Source organism: Pteropus vampyrus, unplaced genomic scaffold (genome assembly GCF_000151845.1).
Source record: "Pteropus vampyrus isolate Shadow unplaced genomic scaffold, Pvam_2.0 Scaffold482, whole genome shotgun sequence".
Taxonomy (NCBI): domain Eukaryota; kingdom Metazoa; phylum Chordata; class Mammalia; order Chiroptera; family Pteropodidae; genus Pteropus; species Pteropus vampyrus.
The window spans coordinates 388,485-403,046 of record NW_011889263.1 but is presented as its reverse complement, the minus strand read 5'-3'; the positions used below and the strand labels follow the sequence as shown (position 1 = coordinate 403,046).

Below are 14,562 nucleotides of genomic sequence, written 5' to 3'. Positions count from 1 at the left end.
ATTATGCGCTAATGGGGATATAATCTGCAGGCATAATAAGGACACATTCCCCAAGGGCTGCACTCGGTTGGCCTCCTGCAGGCCGCCTCCGGGGATCTCCTGATCTCTCTGCACACTCCGCCCAGACCAGGAGAGTCACCAGGTGTCACTCTACTCCCGCCTGTCATCTACAGCTTCCCCTAGACCAGCAGACCCAGCCACAAAGCTCTCTCCAGATTACTTCTCCCTGTCTTGTCCCTATCCCTGACCTGGAGCCACATCTTTGTCATACCTTTAAGCCTGACACGAAGAATTACTATGGGATAAACCCTGGGAGGCCGAGGGGACGCTTTGCCCCCATTTTAAGACAGGAAACAAGCAGCAGGCGGCCCTGGAGGAAGCCAGAGGGTCTGGAAAAGCCTTGGGGCGCCAGGCCAGTTGGTGGAGGGTCGGCCCCACATGGAGGAGCAGCCTGGCCCTCCAGGAAAGAGCTGGGAAACCGGCTCCAGAGGTGAGGGGCAGCGCGGGGTGTGGGGCTAAGCCAGGTGAAGCTCAGCAGGCCACTTCTCAGCAGCCTTGCCTTCCCTCAGCACCTCCCCACCCCCGCCCCATGGTGGCCCGGCCTTTGGTGGGGTCTCGGCGTGGGCTGAGGCTGGAGCCCTGACTTGCACTGAGTTACACCGTTACACCGCCAGCAGGAATGCCCCAGGGCAGGATCCTGGCCACTCAGACACCAACATACAAGCTCAGGAAGGATAAGCAGAAATTGTCACCTCAGGGGAAAAGAGGACAGAGACCTCGGCTCTGTACCCGGGGTGACAGAGACTGGGGTAGGACGGGCAGGGGAAAAGTTAAGACCACAATGGCACTTTAGATAGTCAATTCAATTGGCCCAAACACACTGTCTTCTCTTAAAATAGATATCTCTATATTTAAGTTATTTGATATATGAATTGATGAAAAAAAATTAGGACAGATTTGGGAAGTAAAGTTTCTCTCTGGCACAGGAGGGTGGTTTGGGGAGCCGGTCTGTCTTTTACATTTCTCTCGTGTTTGAATTTTTTACAAAGAGTGTCTTGTACTACTGTAATTAATAAAAACGACAACATCATCGAATACATCATTTTTTTAAAAAAAAAAGAGGGAAGTGCTGAGGCTCAGGAGACATTTCTGGTCTCTACACCTCATGCTGCAGAAGCAAATGCCTGCTGCTCTTTGGGGTCTGGGATGGGCTTAATGGGGTCGCCGGCTCTCCAGATAGGCCTGGTCAGCAGAGTAGTAGATCCCGTTCCAGCCCCCCAGTCAGCAGCCCCGGCACACAGAGAGACCGCCATGCAAGACGTCAGGAGTGATATTCAGTGGGAGACTCAGGGGGCTCGTGATTCCTTCGAGGGGTGAGGAACCCCCGGGTGGCTTCGGCCCAGGGTCCTGCTGCTGCCCAGGAAGGGGAAAACAGCATAGGACATGCAGGGGAAGAAAAGAGAAATGAGGTCCTAAACTGGAGAAGAGGCCAGAGGTAAACACGGGTGACATTCTGTCTGAATACCTGTTTCTCCCAGGCCAGAGGTTCTCAGCCGGGGCAAATCTGACCCCAGGGACACTTGGAAATGTCTGGAGATATTTTGGTTGTCACACCTGGGGTGGAGGGTTGCAACTGGCATCCCATGGGTCGAGGCCAGAGACATTGGTAACCATCCTGCAATGCACAGGACAGTGCCCGTGACACAGAATGATCTGGCCCCTAAGTCAACAGTACCATGGTTGGGAAACGCTGCTCTACGGGAGCTGCTATCAATGGTTAAGAGATTAAATCCCTGTCTTATTAGCCACGGAAACAGGAAAATCTCTGGCCACGAGATAGCCTCTCCCACAACCTGGCCCCTCGGCATGTTGGGAGAATTTTTATGCACGAAGCCCTCAAAGTCTGCGAACTTTAAGAAAGGGGTAAGGGTGAGAGCAATGGATTTAGAGACTCCATTGCTTAAGTGTATGTGAAGTGTATGTGGAGGATCATATAAGAGATTACCGCAAACCTTCCATCGGTCATCTGGTTAATTAGGATAATTACATGTATTTTTTCTTTCAAACCGCAATTCCAAGCAGACTCCCGGGGAAAGGGCGTGACAGCGCAAGGATGGAGGATCCCAAGGATCTAGCCGAGCCCACCTGGCCCCACGCTTGGACTTCCTGCACACTCTACTTGTCCTCCCCCGTGCTCCAGGGAGGGGGCCAAAAAGCCAAGCTGTCCACAGCAGGGTGGGGCATCCAGCTGACCTGCCCTCTATGCTAGCATGCTGCCTTTCAGGTTAGAGGCAGGAGGCTGCCTAACTGGGAAGGAGGCCAGCGTCAAGGACAGGCCAGGTGCCCTCTCTCCGTCTCCACCCCACCTGCTCAGTGGCTAGGGGAGCCCACCCAGGCTGGGCTCAGCTCTTCTGCCACAGCTCCTAGAGAGCAACGGAGACCATGGGGTCCTGCACGGCTTTCTCCTCTGAGACTCCACCATGTCCAGCAATCACAGTGAAGTTCAAGAGCAGTGGCGCCCATGGAAGGGAGCCAAGGTGCTCAGTGACCTGGAACCTGGGGTCCTTCTGCTGGAAACTCATGGGGTGACCCGAATGCTTTGACATCTCCGTACTTGGGTTCCCTTCTCTGTATGGTGGGGATAATAAGACCTGCCCTGCCTATATCACTCAACCATTGTGAAAAGGGACTCAGCTCCCAGCAGGCTGAAAAGGCTCAGCCAGCTGACAAAAACAAGCTAATTCCTCCCGTCTTTCAAGGTGCGGTTCAAGCAGGTCATCTTCCAGTAAGCTTCCCAGGTCTGATTCGCAGACTCCTCACTATATAGAGACCCCTGTGTGTGCCACCTTAGCGCGCGCACACACACACACCACCTGGAGCTCGGGTTTGGAACTGGAATCGGTGTGAGACTCTGGGTGGTTAACACAGGGACAGGACTCAGCACTGTGCCTCAGCCACACTGGGCCTTCGCTGGGAAGCTGGTATGGAAGCGGGAGACAGAGACTGAGAGAGGCCCCCTCCTCCATCGACAGGGGGCAGGGAGCTGCTGGCGGCCTGGACGAATGGGTGCCCCTTAAGTTATTGAATGTCCTCAAATAACAGCAGCGATGGCCCTGACCGGGGCCGTGGCATGCCAGGTCAGCATTAAGACATCAAAAGCGAGGAAAAGAGCCAGAACAGCCCCGATCGAGAGACAGGCAATGGTGGCCGGTGGGGTACAAGTCACTTGGGAGACAGGCTCACAAACGGCAACCCCAAAATATTAAAGAAAGGTCTCCGGAGGGCCGGAAAATCAAATATTAGATATCCATATGGGCAAAGTAAGGAACCAGGCACCACGGTGGTGAGGCCCAGTCCGGCCAGACCTCCCTGCCGCAGCCCCGGCGCCTGCTGGGACCCTCCTGTAATGCCAACAACCTTTCGTCTCAAACATTCTTAAAATGGCGACGGCGGCCTGTAGGGCCAGGCGCTTGTCGTGCTGTTTTCCACAGTGCCCTCAGTGCCAAGAAAAACCTATCATCAGAAATGCCATCAGCTATATTTATCTATCTCTCAGCCCCCCAGCCTCCTCCTCCCGTCTGCCAACCAGGCCCTGCGGAGCCCCCCTCACCCAGTGGGCACACTTCCCTGTTGCTGACGCCTGTGACCACCTGCCCAAGCCTCGCTCTCCGGCGCTCCGTTCCCAAGTCCCGGCAATCAGGCCTCCAACCTCCAACCTCCTTACGGTATGTCAGGGCATAGGCGCACCGACATGTGCTTAAAGTACGCACCCCGAAAGGCACTGGTCTGGGTGTTTCTAGTCCCGAACCACGAATGTGCCAGTGGCCCTTGGCCTCCTTTCGGCCTCAGCTCCCTGCTCCTCAGTACTACTGGCCTGTCCTCAAAGTACTCCACGAGCCATATGCCAGGTCCTCTGGGAGGGGCACCCACACTGAATGTCTCACAAACGGGTCATCACGGAGCGACACGGGGTGAGAGAGCAAGCCTGGGAGGACAGGGGCTCGTCCAGGGCCTGTGGGCACCATTTCTGCAGGACCCGGCCGGCGGATAGACCTCGCTCCCCTCCGCTTCCTTCTCTGATGGCAAGTGGGGAGCCCCAGTCTGTACTTCGAGGGGCTAAGAATCTCTACAGATTGTGCATGCTTGAAAGATGCCCACCCCCTTCCCATCCAACCAAGAGGGAAGCGACAGAATCTGGGACGATAAAGAGAAAACGGCAAAGTCAAGGTTCAGGACTACTCAAATCCTACAGCTGGAATCGGGCCCCTGCCAGGGGAATGAATGTCCTTTGGCGCCAGATACTTTAGACTTTTCCCTACCCAAGCAGCGGGGCTCCAACCTGACCCTTCCCACCCTGGGGCCCAGTGAATCAATGACTATATCCTACCCCCTGACCAGGCACCTCCTCCTCCCTCTCGAGGGGGCCAGTCCCCACTTCCCGCCTCAGCCCTCTCCCCAGAAGGCGGCTGCTGGCCTCGGAGCCCCCAACTCAGAAAGGAGTTGCAGGTAGCCAACTCCTCTGAGAATGAAGCAACCCAAATAAAAATTTTAAAACCCAGAAGCTCTTTCTCTCCTGCCCCCTCCCCCTCTGCTGGCAAATGAAAACAAACAAGAAATCAAAGAGGCCTTTTGTGCAAGCACCGCGCTGACACGGCTGGGGCCTTTGAAAGGACTTCTGAATCGGACACTGAAGGATAAAATAACTGAAGCGTGGCAGCTCCTGAGACAGGGGGGTGGTGGGACTGCCGGGGCAAAGAGAAAAAGGGGTGGGGAGGGATCCACCTTCTTCCCTGAGCAGAAAGGGGGACGGTCAGCTGTGCCCTCTCTGCCCAGCTGCTGCGGGACAGCAGAACAGAAGGAGACCATGGCAAAGCCTCTGTCCCTCCGGCCTGCCCTTCCTCCGTACCCCAGGTCTCTGCAACACTAGAAGGTTGTCCAGATGGGCACTGCCTCCCGCTCTATGGTCCACCGGGAGGGAGCTGCCCCTGAGGAAGCTCTGCCGGGTCTTCCCTGTCCTCCAGCAGGGATCACTGCACGGTTCACGCCTTCGGGATGGCGCCTTCTAGAAGTCATCATGAGGCCTTCGCCCAAACCCTGCCGGCCGCATGCAAGACTCTTGCATTCTTAGAAGGGCCTTGCTCACAGTAGGTTCGCTAAGTACATATTTCATGAATAAAGGAAATTCAGCTATCCTTTGGCAGTGCCAAAAGTAAACGAAATCCTCAGGAAGTCCTTCTGCACGTCTGGACCCCACTTTGACATCTCCGTACTTGGGTTCCCTTCCCTGTATGGTGGGGATAATAAGACCTGCCCTGCCTATATCACTCAACCATTGTGAAAAGGGACTCAGCTCCCAGCAGGCTGAAAAGGCTCAGCCAGCTGACAAAAACAAGCTAATTCCTCCCGTCTTTCAAGGTGCGGTTCAAGCAGGTCATCTTCCAGTAAGCTTCCCAGGTCTGATTCGCAGACTCCTCACTATATAGAGACCCCTGTGTGTGCCACCTTAGCGCGCGCACACACACACACCACCTGGAGCTCGGGTTTGGAACTGGAATCGGTGTGAGACTCTGGGTGGTTAACACAGGGACAGGACTCAGCACTGTGCCTCAGCCACACTGGGCCTTCGCTGGGAAGCTGGTATGGAAGCGGGAGACAGAGACTGAGAGAGGCCCCCTCCTCCATCGACAGGGGGCAGGGAGCTGCTGGCGGCCTGGACGAATGGGTGCCCCTTAAGTTATTGAATGTCCTCAAATAACAGCAGCGATGGCCCTGACCGGGGCCGTGGCATGCCAGGTCAGCATTAAGACATCAAAAGCGAGGAAAAGAGCCAGAACAGCCCCGATCGAGAGACAGGCAATGGTGGCCGGTGGGGTACAAGTCACTTGGGAGACAGGCTCACAAACGGCAACCCCAAAATATTAAAGAAAGGTCTCCGGAGGGCCGGAAAATCAAATATTAGATATCCATATGGGCAAAGTAAGGAACCAGGCACCACGGTGGTGAGGCCCAGTCCGGCCAGACCTCCCTGCCGCAGCCCCGGCGCCTGCTGGGACCCTCCTGTAATGCCAACAACCTTTCGTCTCAAACATTCTTAAAATGGCGACGGCGGCCTGTAGGGCCAGGCGCTTGTCGTGCTGTTTTCCACAGTGCCCTCAGTGCCAAGAAAAACCTATCATCAGAAATGCCATCAGCTATATTTATCTATCTCTCAGCCCCCCAGCCTCCTCCTCCCGTCTGCCAACCAGGCCCTGCGGAGCCCCCCTCACCCAGTGGGCACACTTCCCTGTTGCTGACACCTGTGACCACCTGCCCAAGCCTCGCTCTCCGGCGCTCCGTTCCCAAGTCCCGGCAATCAGGCCTCCAACCTCCAACCTCCTTACGGTATGTCAGGGCATAGGCGCACCGACATGTGCTTAAAGTACGCACCCCGAAAGGCACTGGTCTGGGTGTTTCTAGTCCCGAACCACGAATGTGCCAGTGGCCCTTGGCCTCCTTTCGGCCTCAGCTCCCTGCTCCTCAGTACTACTGGCCTGTCCTCAAAGTACTCCACGAGCCATATGCCAGGTCCTCTGGGAGGGGCACCCACACTGAATGTCTCACAAACGGGTCATCACGGAGCGACACGGGGTGAGAGAGCAAGCCTGGGAGGACAGGGGCTCGTCCAGGGCCTGTGGGCACCATTTCTGCAGGACCCGGCCGGCGGATAGACCTCGCTCCCCTCCGCTTCCTTCTCTGATGGCAAGTGGGGAGCCCCAGTCTGTACTTCGAGGGGCTAAGAATCTCTACAGATTGTGCATGCTTGAAAGATGCCCACCCCCTTCCCATCCAACCAAGAGGGAAGCGACAGAATCTGGGACGATAAAGAGAAAACGGCAAAGTCAAGGTTCAGGACTACTCAAATCCTACAGCTGGAATCGGGCCCCTGCCAGGGGAATGAATGTCCTTTGGCGCCAGATACTTTAGACTTTTCCCTACCCAAGCAGCGGGGCTCCAACCTGACCCTTCCCACCCTGGGGCCCAGTGAATCAATGACTATATCCTACCCCCTGACCAGGCACCTCCTCCTCCCTCTCGAGGGGGCCAGTCCCCACTTCCCGCCTCAGCCCTCTCCCCAGAAGGCGGCTGCTGGCCTCGGAGCCCCCAACTCAGAAAGGAGTTGCAGGTAGCCAACTCCTCTGAGAATGAAGCAACCCAAATAAAAATTTTAAAACCCAGAAGCTCTTTCTCTCCTGCCCCCTCCCCCTCTGCTGGCAAATGAAAACAAACAAGAAATCAAAGAGGCCTTTTGTGCAAGCACCGCGCTGACACGGCTGGGGCCTTTGAAAGGACTTCTGAATCGGACACTGAAGGATAAAATAACTGAAGCGTGGCAGCTCCTGAGACAGGGGGGTGGTGGGACTGCCGGGGCAAAGAGAAAAAGGGGTGGGGAGGGATCCACCTTCTTCCCTGAGCAGAAAGGGGGACGGTCAGCTGTGCCCTCTCTGCCCAGCTGCTGCGGGACAGCAGAACAGAAGGAGACCATGGCAAAGCCTCTGTCCCTCTGGCCTGCCCTTCCTCCGTACCCGAGGTCTCTGCAACACTAGAAGGTTGTCCAGATGGGCACTGCCTCCCGTTCTATGGTCCACCGGGAGGGAGCTGCCCCTGAGGAAGCTCTGCCGGGTCTTCCCTGTCCTCCAGCAGGGATCACTGCACGGTTCACGCCTTCGGGATGGCGCCTTCTAGAAGTCGTCATGAGGCCTTCGCCCAAACCCTGCCGGCCGCATGCAAGACTCTTGCATTCTTAGAAGGGCCTTGCTCACAGTAGGTTCGCCAAGTACATATTTCATGAATAAAGGAAATTCAACTATCCTTTGGCAGTGCCAAAAGTAAACGAAATCCTCAGGAAGTCCTTCTGCACGTCTGGACCCCAGCCCTCCTGCTGCAGAGTGGCCACGTTTCCTCTGGGTGGGTGGCAGAGCACAGCTGGTCACCATGCTCGGGCATACAGGTCCCCTCCAGCTTATTCATGGCCCGAACTTGGCCGGCTCAAGCTCAGACAAGGGTGATTCTATTTTTCCCTGAGCTACAGCTTCCAACTCAGCCACCAGAATGAGCGCTCCACCGAGACGCCCCTGTGCATCGCAGCCAGCGGGACCCCCTGGCTGGTTAAAGAGACATGCAATGGACAAAGGCGATGGGAGCAGGTGGTCAAGGGAGTCCCACAAGACGACCAAGTCCAAGGATGGGGTCTGGGCATTTCTGATCTCCTCTTTGGAGGCACACCCCCTCTGAGGCCAGCCTGAGCCCCACCACCCCACGTCCCATTAACAGAGCAAAAGCGGCACTGGCTGGCTTCACGGGAGTGCAACCTGAGCGGCTGCACAGACCCCTAAGCTTGTGTAATGCTCTAACTGCTGTCACGCTGCAATCCCTAATCACATTAAACTGGGGGGTCTCACGTTTTCATTTTGCACTGAGCCCCGCAAATTATGTAGCTGGAAGGCCCTCCAAATTGTGTGGTGCTACCATGGAATCCGATCATGCCTGTAGTTTCCGTGTTCAATACTGAACGCTCCAGTTTAAGAGGGCCTCCGGAGGTGAGGTGGGGGGTGACCAAAATGGCGAGGGTGCAAGAAGCTGCGTCAAATGCGGGAAGCATGACAGACTGGCAAGTTTAACCTGGAAAAGGGACAGCTGGGGAGAGGGGTGGAGAGGAACCTTAAGAGCCACCTTAAACATTTGAAAGGCTTCAGAGTTACGCATGGGTCATCCCTTAAGCCAGAAATAAGACCCCATAGGTAAAGGTGAGAGGAAGATAGCCTCGGGCTCACAAAATCCTGACAACAGTCATCGCAGCAGTAGTCCACTGCTCGCCTGCTACGTGCCGGTACCTTTAGACACTGCACGTCTTTAGATATTGGCTGGTTTAATCCCTTTAACCATCCTCAGAGTTAGATCAATAGAAGAATTTATTTTCAACCAAAGCTAAACAATAGTGACATCTCTTCCAGGATGTTCTAAAGGGGTTAAAAGATATTCCGTATATCTCGCTCACTTTATGGATCTGGTTCTTGGGCCCGCCATCTTCACTGGCCCTGGCACCAGATGGCACTGCCTCAAAGATGCAGGCCAGTGGCATGTCTGGACCTTGAGAAAGGAGGCAGTGGGTGAGGTGGCACAGTGTCCACAGTAGGGGTTAGCCCTCTCCCTGCCCCCACCCCAGAGGGCAGCTGGTGCTCCCGTGGCCCTTCCCACACATTCACACCAGACCCACCAGACGGGCTGGCCGTCCAGCAAAGGCTTGAGGGAACATTGCTGGCATCGGCCATATCTTAGCACAGCTGACATGGCCAAGCGATGGCCCCCACTGACGAGGAAGGATGCAAACCAGGAGCCCTTCCTCGGTCCTAAAAACCAGTGCTACTGCAAAGCCCCAAGCCCTGAAGCAGAGGGAGAAAACCAGGGAGATCTTAATACCAGAGAAGGGCGACTCTGCACTTGAAAAAATTCACTTAGACAAATCCTCAGGTGCTAATCCATTTCCTTCCACAGGTAGGGCCTGGAGGCAAGGAGGGAGGCAGAATCTCCTTTCGTGGCAGTGCACTGACCAACGCAGGGGAGCACAGCCTGCAGAGTCCAAGCAGGGAGACCCTACAGGACAAGTGCCCGATTCCTTCAACAACAACCCAAAAACGGCCAGGAAAGAAACCAGGAGGAAGGAGGAAGAGGAGGACCGCCTAGAGTTTATGTCTTGAAAAACAGATCAACTCACTGCGACGCATGGATCTTATTTGGATCCTGATCCATACCAACAAAACTGGGAGACAATTAGAGAAATGTGAACACTGACTATCTGACTATACTAAAGAAACTGTTGATTATTTTTAGGTGTGATAGTGGTACTGCGGTTAACGTTTTTCTAGAGTCCTTATCTTTAGAGACACGTACAGAAATAGTTACAGATGAGAAGCTATGACGCCTGGATTTTCTTCTAAACGACCCAGCGTGGGTGGGCAATGGCGGGGGATGGATAAATCGAGATTGGCCGTAAGTTGGCAACTGCTGGCGCTGGTGATGTGGGTTCCTTTTACCTGTGAATTTCTCGGTAAGGAAAAATCTGAGATGAAGGAGGCACACCCGAATACCTGGACTTCACAGGCCTCCACGGCGGGCCCGTTAGAGAGATCTGATGGGGAAGCCGACGCTTCCATTCAGTAAAGTGTTTTATTACTTTCAGATTGTTTTTCTTTCCTAGATTAAGGCCAACGTTAGCAAAGGTCTGAAGAAGCCGGTTCGCCTTTGGAGCCCTGAAGAGGCTTTGGAGACAGTCTAGCAGGGCTTCCAGACCAGCTCGGCCATCCTTCCCCACACAGGCAGAGGCCTCCTGGCCCCATGCTACTCTCCACCGCCAGCCGCCTGCCCTGGGACACCCCCTCTGAGCGGAAGAACATCACTAGGAGTGCATCTCCTCCTCCTGCAGCAGGGTTCTCTGGCCCTGCTCTGCCTCAACTTCCTCTCATAGAGGGAACAGACAAATGGCGAGATTTCTTCCCAGCAGGAAGGCTGCCCTCGTGGGGGCTACGACACTCTGGGAGGCCTTCTGGACCCCCTATTTTGGAAGCAGACATCACACTTGTGTCCTTTGTTCCCTCTCAACCATGCCACCTCTTGAAGCTTCATGTGGGGCAGAATGAGGGCCCGAGAAGGCCACAGATGACAATGGTTCCTAGAGGTGAAGCCACTCCCCCACACTTTCCACCATGTCAAATCGGCTTGTCATCAAACCCAGCACCATCAGCTCAACCCAGATCGGGTTCTTCAGCCCAGTTTTAAGGAAAGAAAACACTTCTTTTAAAGTCCAAAGCAACTCTTGTCTGAGCCCTCACCACCCCAGCCCCTCCCACTTTACACCAGGAAGAAGGAGCATGTCTCTGGGTGTGGGCATGAGAAGGCCGTGGTGTCGGACCGTTGCCATTTGGGGGCTCGGCCAAGGGAAGACATTTTCTAGCAAACTGGGGCGACCTGGAGAAGCTGTGCCGGCTCCACACCACATCCTAAGACCACCTACCCAAGGCCCAGTGGTGGCCCATGCCACACCAACTCTCTCCCGTTCTTTCAATAAGGCACATTTGAATTAAAGCAATTCCAGCAAGAAAAACCTTCATTGAAACTCTCTGGCGTCCAAAGACCTGAACTATAGACAAATTATAAAAAAACGTTCTTAGTTCCCCGCTCAGCTTTTGTCAAGGAATTCGGCCTCAGCTGGGACAGAGGTGGCCTTGGCTGCATGTGATGGGGCATGAATTCACTCATATTCCTGGGCAAATGATCTCATTACAGGTGGGGGCGGGCGGGGGTGCCTCTTTTCTTCCGACACCTGCCTGGTCAGTCCAGGAGCCAGGAGGCTGGCCAGGAAACAGTCTCCTTCCTCACACACACTTCAGCCTACCTCAGCCCCATGCTGGCAGCAGTCAAGAATCTGGCCTAAAATAAGAGGCCAGGAAAACAGCTCAGCTCCAGGGACCCAGCTAGAGAGCAGGGTAGAAGGAAACTAGCTCGGGAGGAAGACAAGTATTGATTTTCATCTTAGAGGCCCTGGTTCTAAACTAGAAGGTACAGAATCCTCTCGTGGAGGAGCTACCTGACAGACACCAGCTCCAGGATCCAAGCCTTCCCCGAGCCACCTCCAACGCCACGAGGTACATGCCCTCCCCACTCTGACTTGCCGTGTAGATGGAGAATGAGGCAATAACTTAAATTTTTCTTTAGTCTCTTCCAAAAAGAAAAGGGACGAACAGGGGAGAAGATCGGCAGTTGGTCATTTTTGTGAGGGGTCATGATAGTCACACAGGGCTAGGTACAGGCCTAGAAAGATCCATGGAGGGAGAGAGGTGGTGGGGAGGAGTGCCCTAACATTCAAACAACTACCACAGTCTCCTCTCAGAAAAGAGAAAAAAGAGCAAGAAGAGAGGCCTCAAAGAGCACCTTTTCCTCCCCAGAGTTCGCTAATATATAAAGACTCAGTGCTAATCCCAGTCGAGGTTATATTCCTGACACAATGCTGAAAGCTCCCCAAAATTTCATTTCTGGATTAAGTCACGCCGCTCCTCCCAGCGTCCCAAATAAGCAAGGGGGTGATCGCAGCAGAAAAGTGAGCTGCTTTTCTTTTTTGTGAATGAACAGGAAGGAAGACACACGCACACACTTGAGGGGAAAGAATATTCACTAGAGTTAAAGTTAAGCCACATTCTCTTCTATTCGCATAAAGAGAGAAAGAACGAAAACAAGGGGAAAAAATACTGGAATGGTGGAAAAGAAAACACACACACACACACACACACACACACACATACACACAGAAAGGTTTGGTAGCCCTCTCATTACAAGTTGGTTGGGCATAATGTAAACACACTTCTGCCTTGCTTAATCACAGAGTGCCGCCCGTTTAGGTTTCAAAGGCGGCAGTAAATTGGGCGTAGCTGAGTGGAGGCTAAAAATTAACCAGCCATCTCTGTTTCAATTTGTAAGAAAACAAAAGCGGAAAGAAATTATAAAAAAGAGAAAGAGTGGGGAGGGGGGGAGGAACAGAGGAGGAGAACTGAACCGCCCTGACCCAAAATGCAGGGTAAAATTGAAAAGGCAAAGAGACAAACTGGAAATACTTATAACGTAAAAGGAAAAGGAAATTTTACAGAGTTTTGTTGACTGTTTGTTTCTTTAAGATCTGTCTGTGCTCCCTGACAAGCCTGTGCCCCTCAGCAGAGGGGAGAGGGCTTGTAGGCACCCATCCTGGGGTCTCTCCACTTCAGCCGGAAACAGGTGACGGGGAAGAGGATGAGGAATCTCGCGCTCCTTTTCACTCTCTCTGACATCAAATCACTACCTTACTCCCCGCAGCCAAATTCCCAGCCAAAACAGCTCCCACCTGGGCACCTGGGCCCCAGAATCTATCTGCCTCTGCCTTCTCTCCTCTTTTCTACTCATTCAGTCTCATATCCCGGGGTTTTTACACACCCCTCTCTCCACCGAACTGCTGCCCATCCCGCTTGTGCCAAATCCAGCTTTTCCCCAGAACTTGAGGGGAGCGGCAAGAAAGCCAACACCTGCTCCCCAATACTACTTCTGAATTATTTAAATCAGAGCAACCAGTGATTTTTTTTTTTTTTTTGTGGTGGTGTTCCTCAGAAACTCTCACCATCATGGGTAAACCTGGGTCACCGCGGCCCCAGTCCTGAGACCTGCAGCATCTTTTGGGTAAGATGTATCCTCCAAATATAGAGATGCAGAAAATCGGGGACATGGCGAGGGAGCCAAGGAAGAAGAATAGAGAGGGTGGAGGGAAACAGAGGGAAAAGGGAACATGGAACGCGCTGCAGGCCTCCGCAGGACAGGCGCTCTCCTTAGGCCCAGTGGGTGTAGGGTTTTGACAGAGAGGAACAATAAACAGGACAAATGCCAGCAAGAGAAATAAAATGGGGAGGGGGGGTGTAGTGAGAGCAACCTACCCGGAGTGTGGACAAAGTAAGCCAGATAAAGATCCAGTTCTTTGATTGTGACTCCAATGTGATGTGGCTGGACGCACAGGCCGGGGTTCGAGCACTGGGGCGACTTGTAGAGCCGCTCCCCATCAGTACTTTCCAGGGGGATCCCCTTAAACAAAATCACCATGACCAGGTCCAGCCGCCACACCTTGTCGGCCTGGCGCAGGCAGTCAATCCGCCGGATCTTGCCCTTCTGGTCGGGGTTGGAGAGCACGCAGCAGGGGGGCTTCTTGCCTGTGATGGTCAGCACAAAGTCCTCTCGGAACTCGGGCCGGATGTCTTTGCGCAGCTTGGCCAGCAGCCGGGATGCCCACTTCTGCTTGATCTCGGGCTTCTCGCCCAACAGCTCGTCCTTCACCGCCCGCTCCTCGTCCTTCGACATCCGCTTCTCGTGCTTCTTGAAGTACTTGCGCTTCCGCGCCTGCAGGTTGAACCAGGTGTAGGAGAAGGCGCGGACGTGAGGCAGCAGCGCCTCGATGAACGGGTGGAACTCATCCTGCAGGCGGCAAGCCGGGAGCATGCGGGGCGAGGGAGGACGGGAGGAGGGAAAGACGGGGTGAGGGGGAAAGAGAAGGAGAAAAGAAACGTTAGAAGGGGGCACTGGAGAAATCCCCTTCTCCTCCTCCTCCCCCCCACGACAATTTCCTCTTGCGATTGTTCTACGAAAGTGTGGTCTGGAGCCACCACCAGCCCAGCCAGCCGCTTGCTCCCATCTCAGCCTCAGCAGCCAGACAGAGGCACCCGGAGCCTGAGCACACACCTATTCTCTCTCTCTCTCTCTCTCTCTCCCTCACTCACTCACACACACGCGCACAGACAACGTTGCCGTCCACACACACACGCTGCTGGTATCCCCGCCAGGCTCTGTCGCGCCCATGACATCTCCATGTTCTATCGCAGCCTCGAACTCGTGTCAGCTCTCCCCGACGCGGTGTCGGGTCTGCACGGACGCCGGTGGACGCGCACTCGGGGCTTGTGGGGGCCGCCTTGCGCCCCGACACCAGTCGGTTTTTGGCCACCCCCAAGAAGAGAGAACATGACA

The 14,562-nt window shown here is 54.4% G+C and overlaps 1 protein-coding gene across 5 annotated transcripts in view; it reads right to left on the bottom strand.

Moving 5' to 3' along the window:
• NFIX (nuclear factor I X) overlaps nt 1-14,148 on the bottom strand; it is a 71,142-nt gene extending 56,994 nt beyond the window's left edge. For all 5 annotated transcript variants that reach the window (XM_011382546.2, XM_011382543.1, XM_011382545.2 and 2 more), the window contains exon 1: nt 13,485-14,148. In XM_011382546.2, coding sequence (XP_011380848.1) covers nt 13,485-14,040 — 556 coding nt within the window. In that variant the 5' untranslated portion in view covers nt 14,041-14,148. The remainder of the gene's footprint in view (nt 1-13,484) is intronic.
• Between the last annotated feature and the right edge of the window lie 414 nt (nt 14,149-14,562).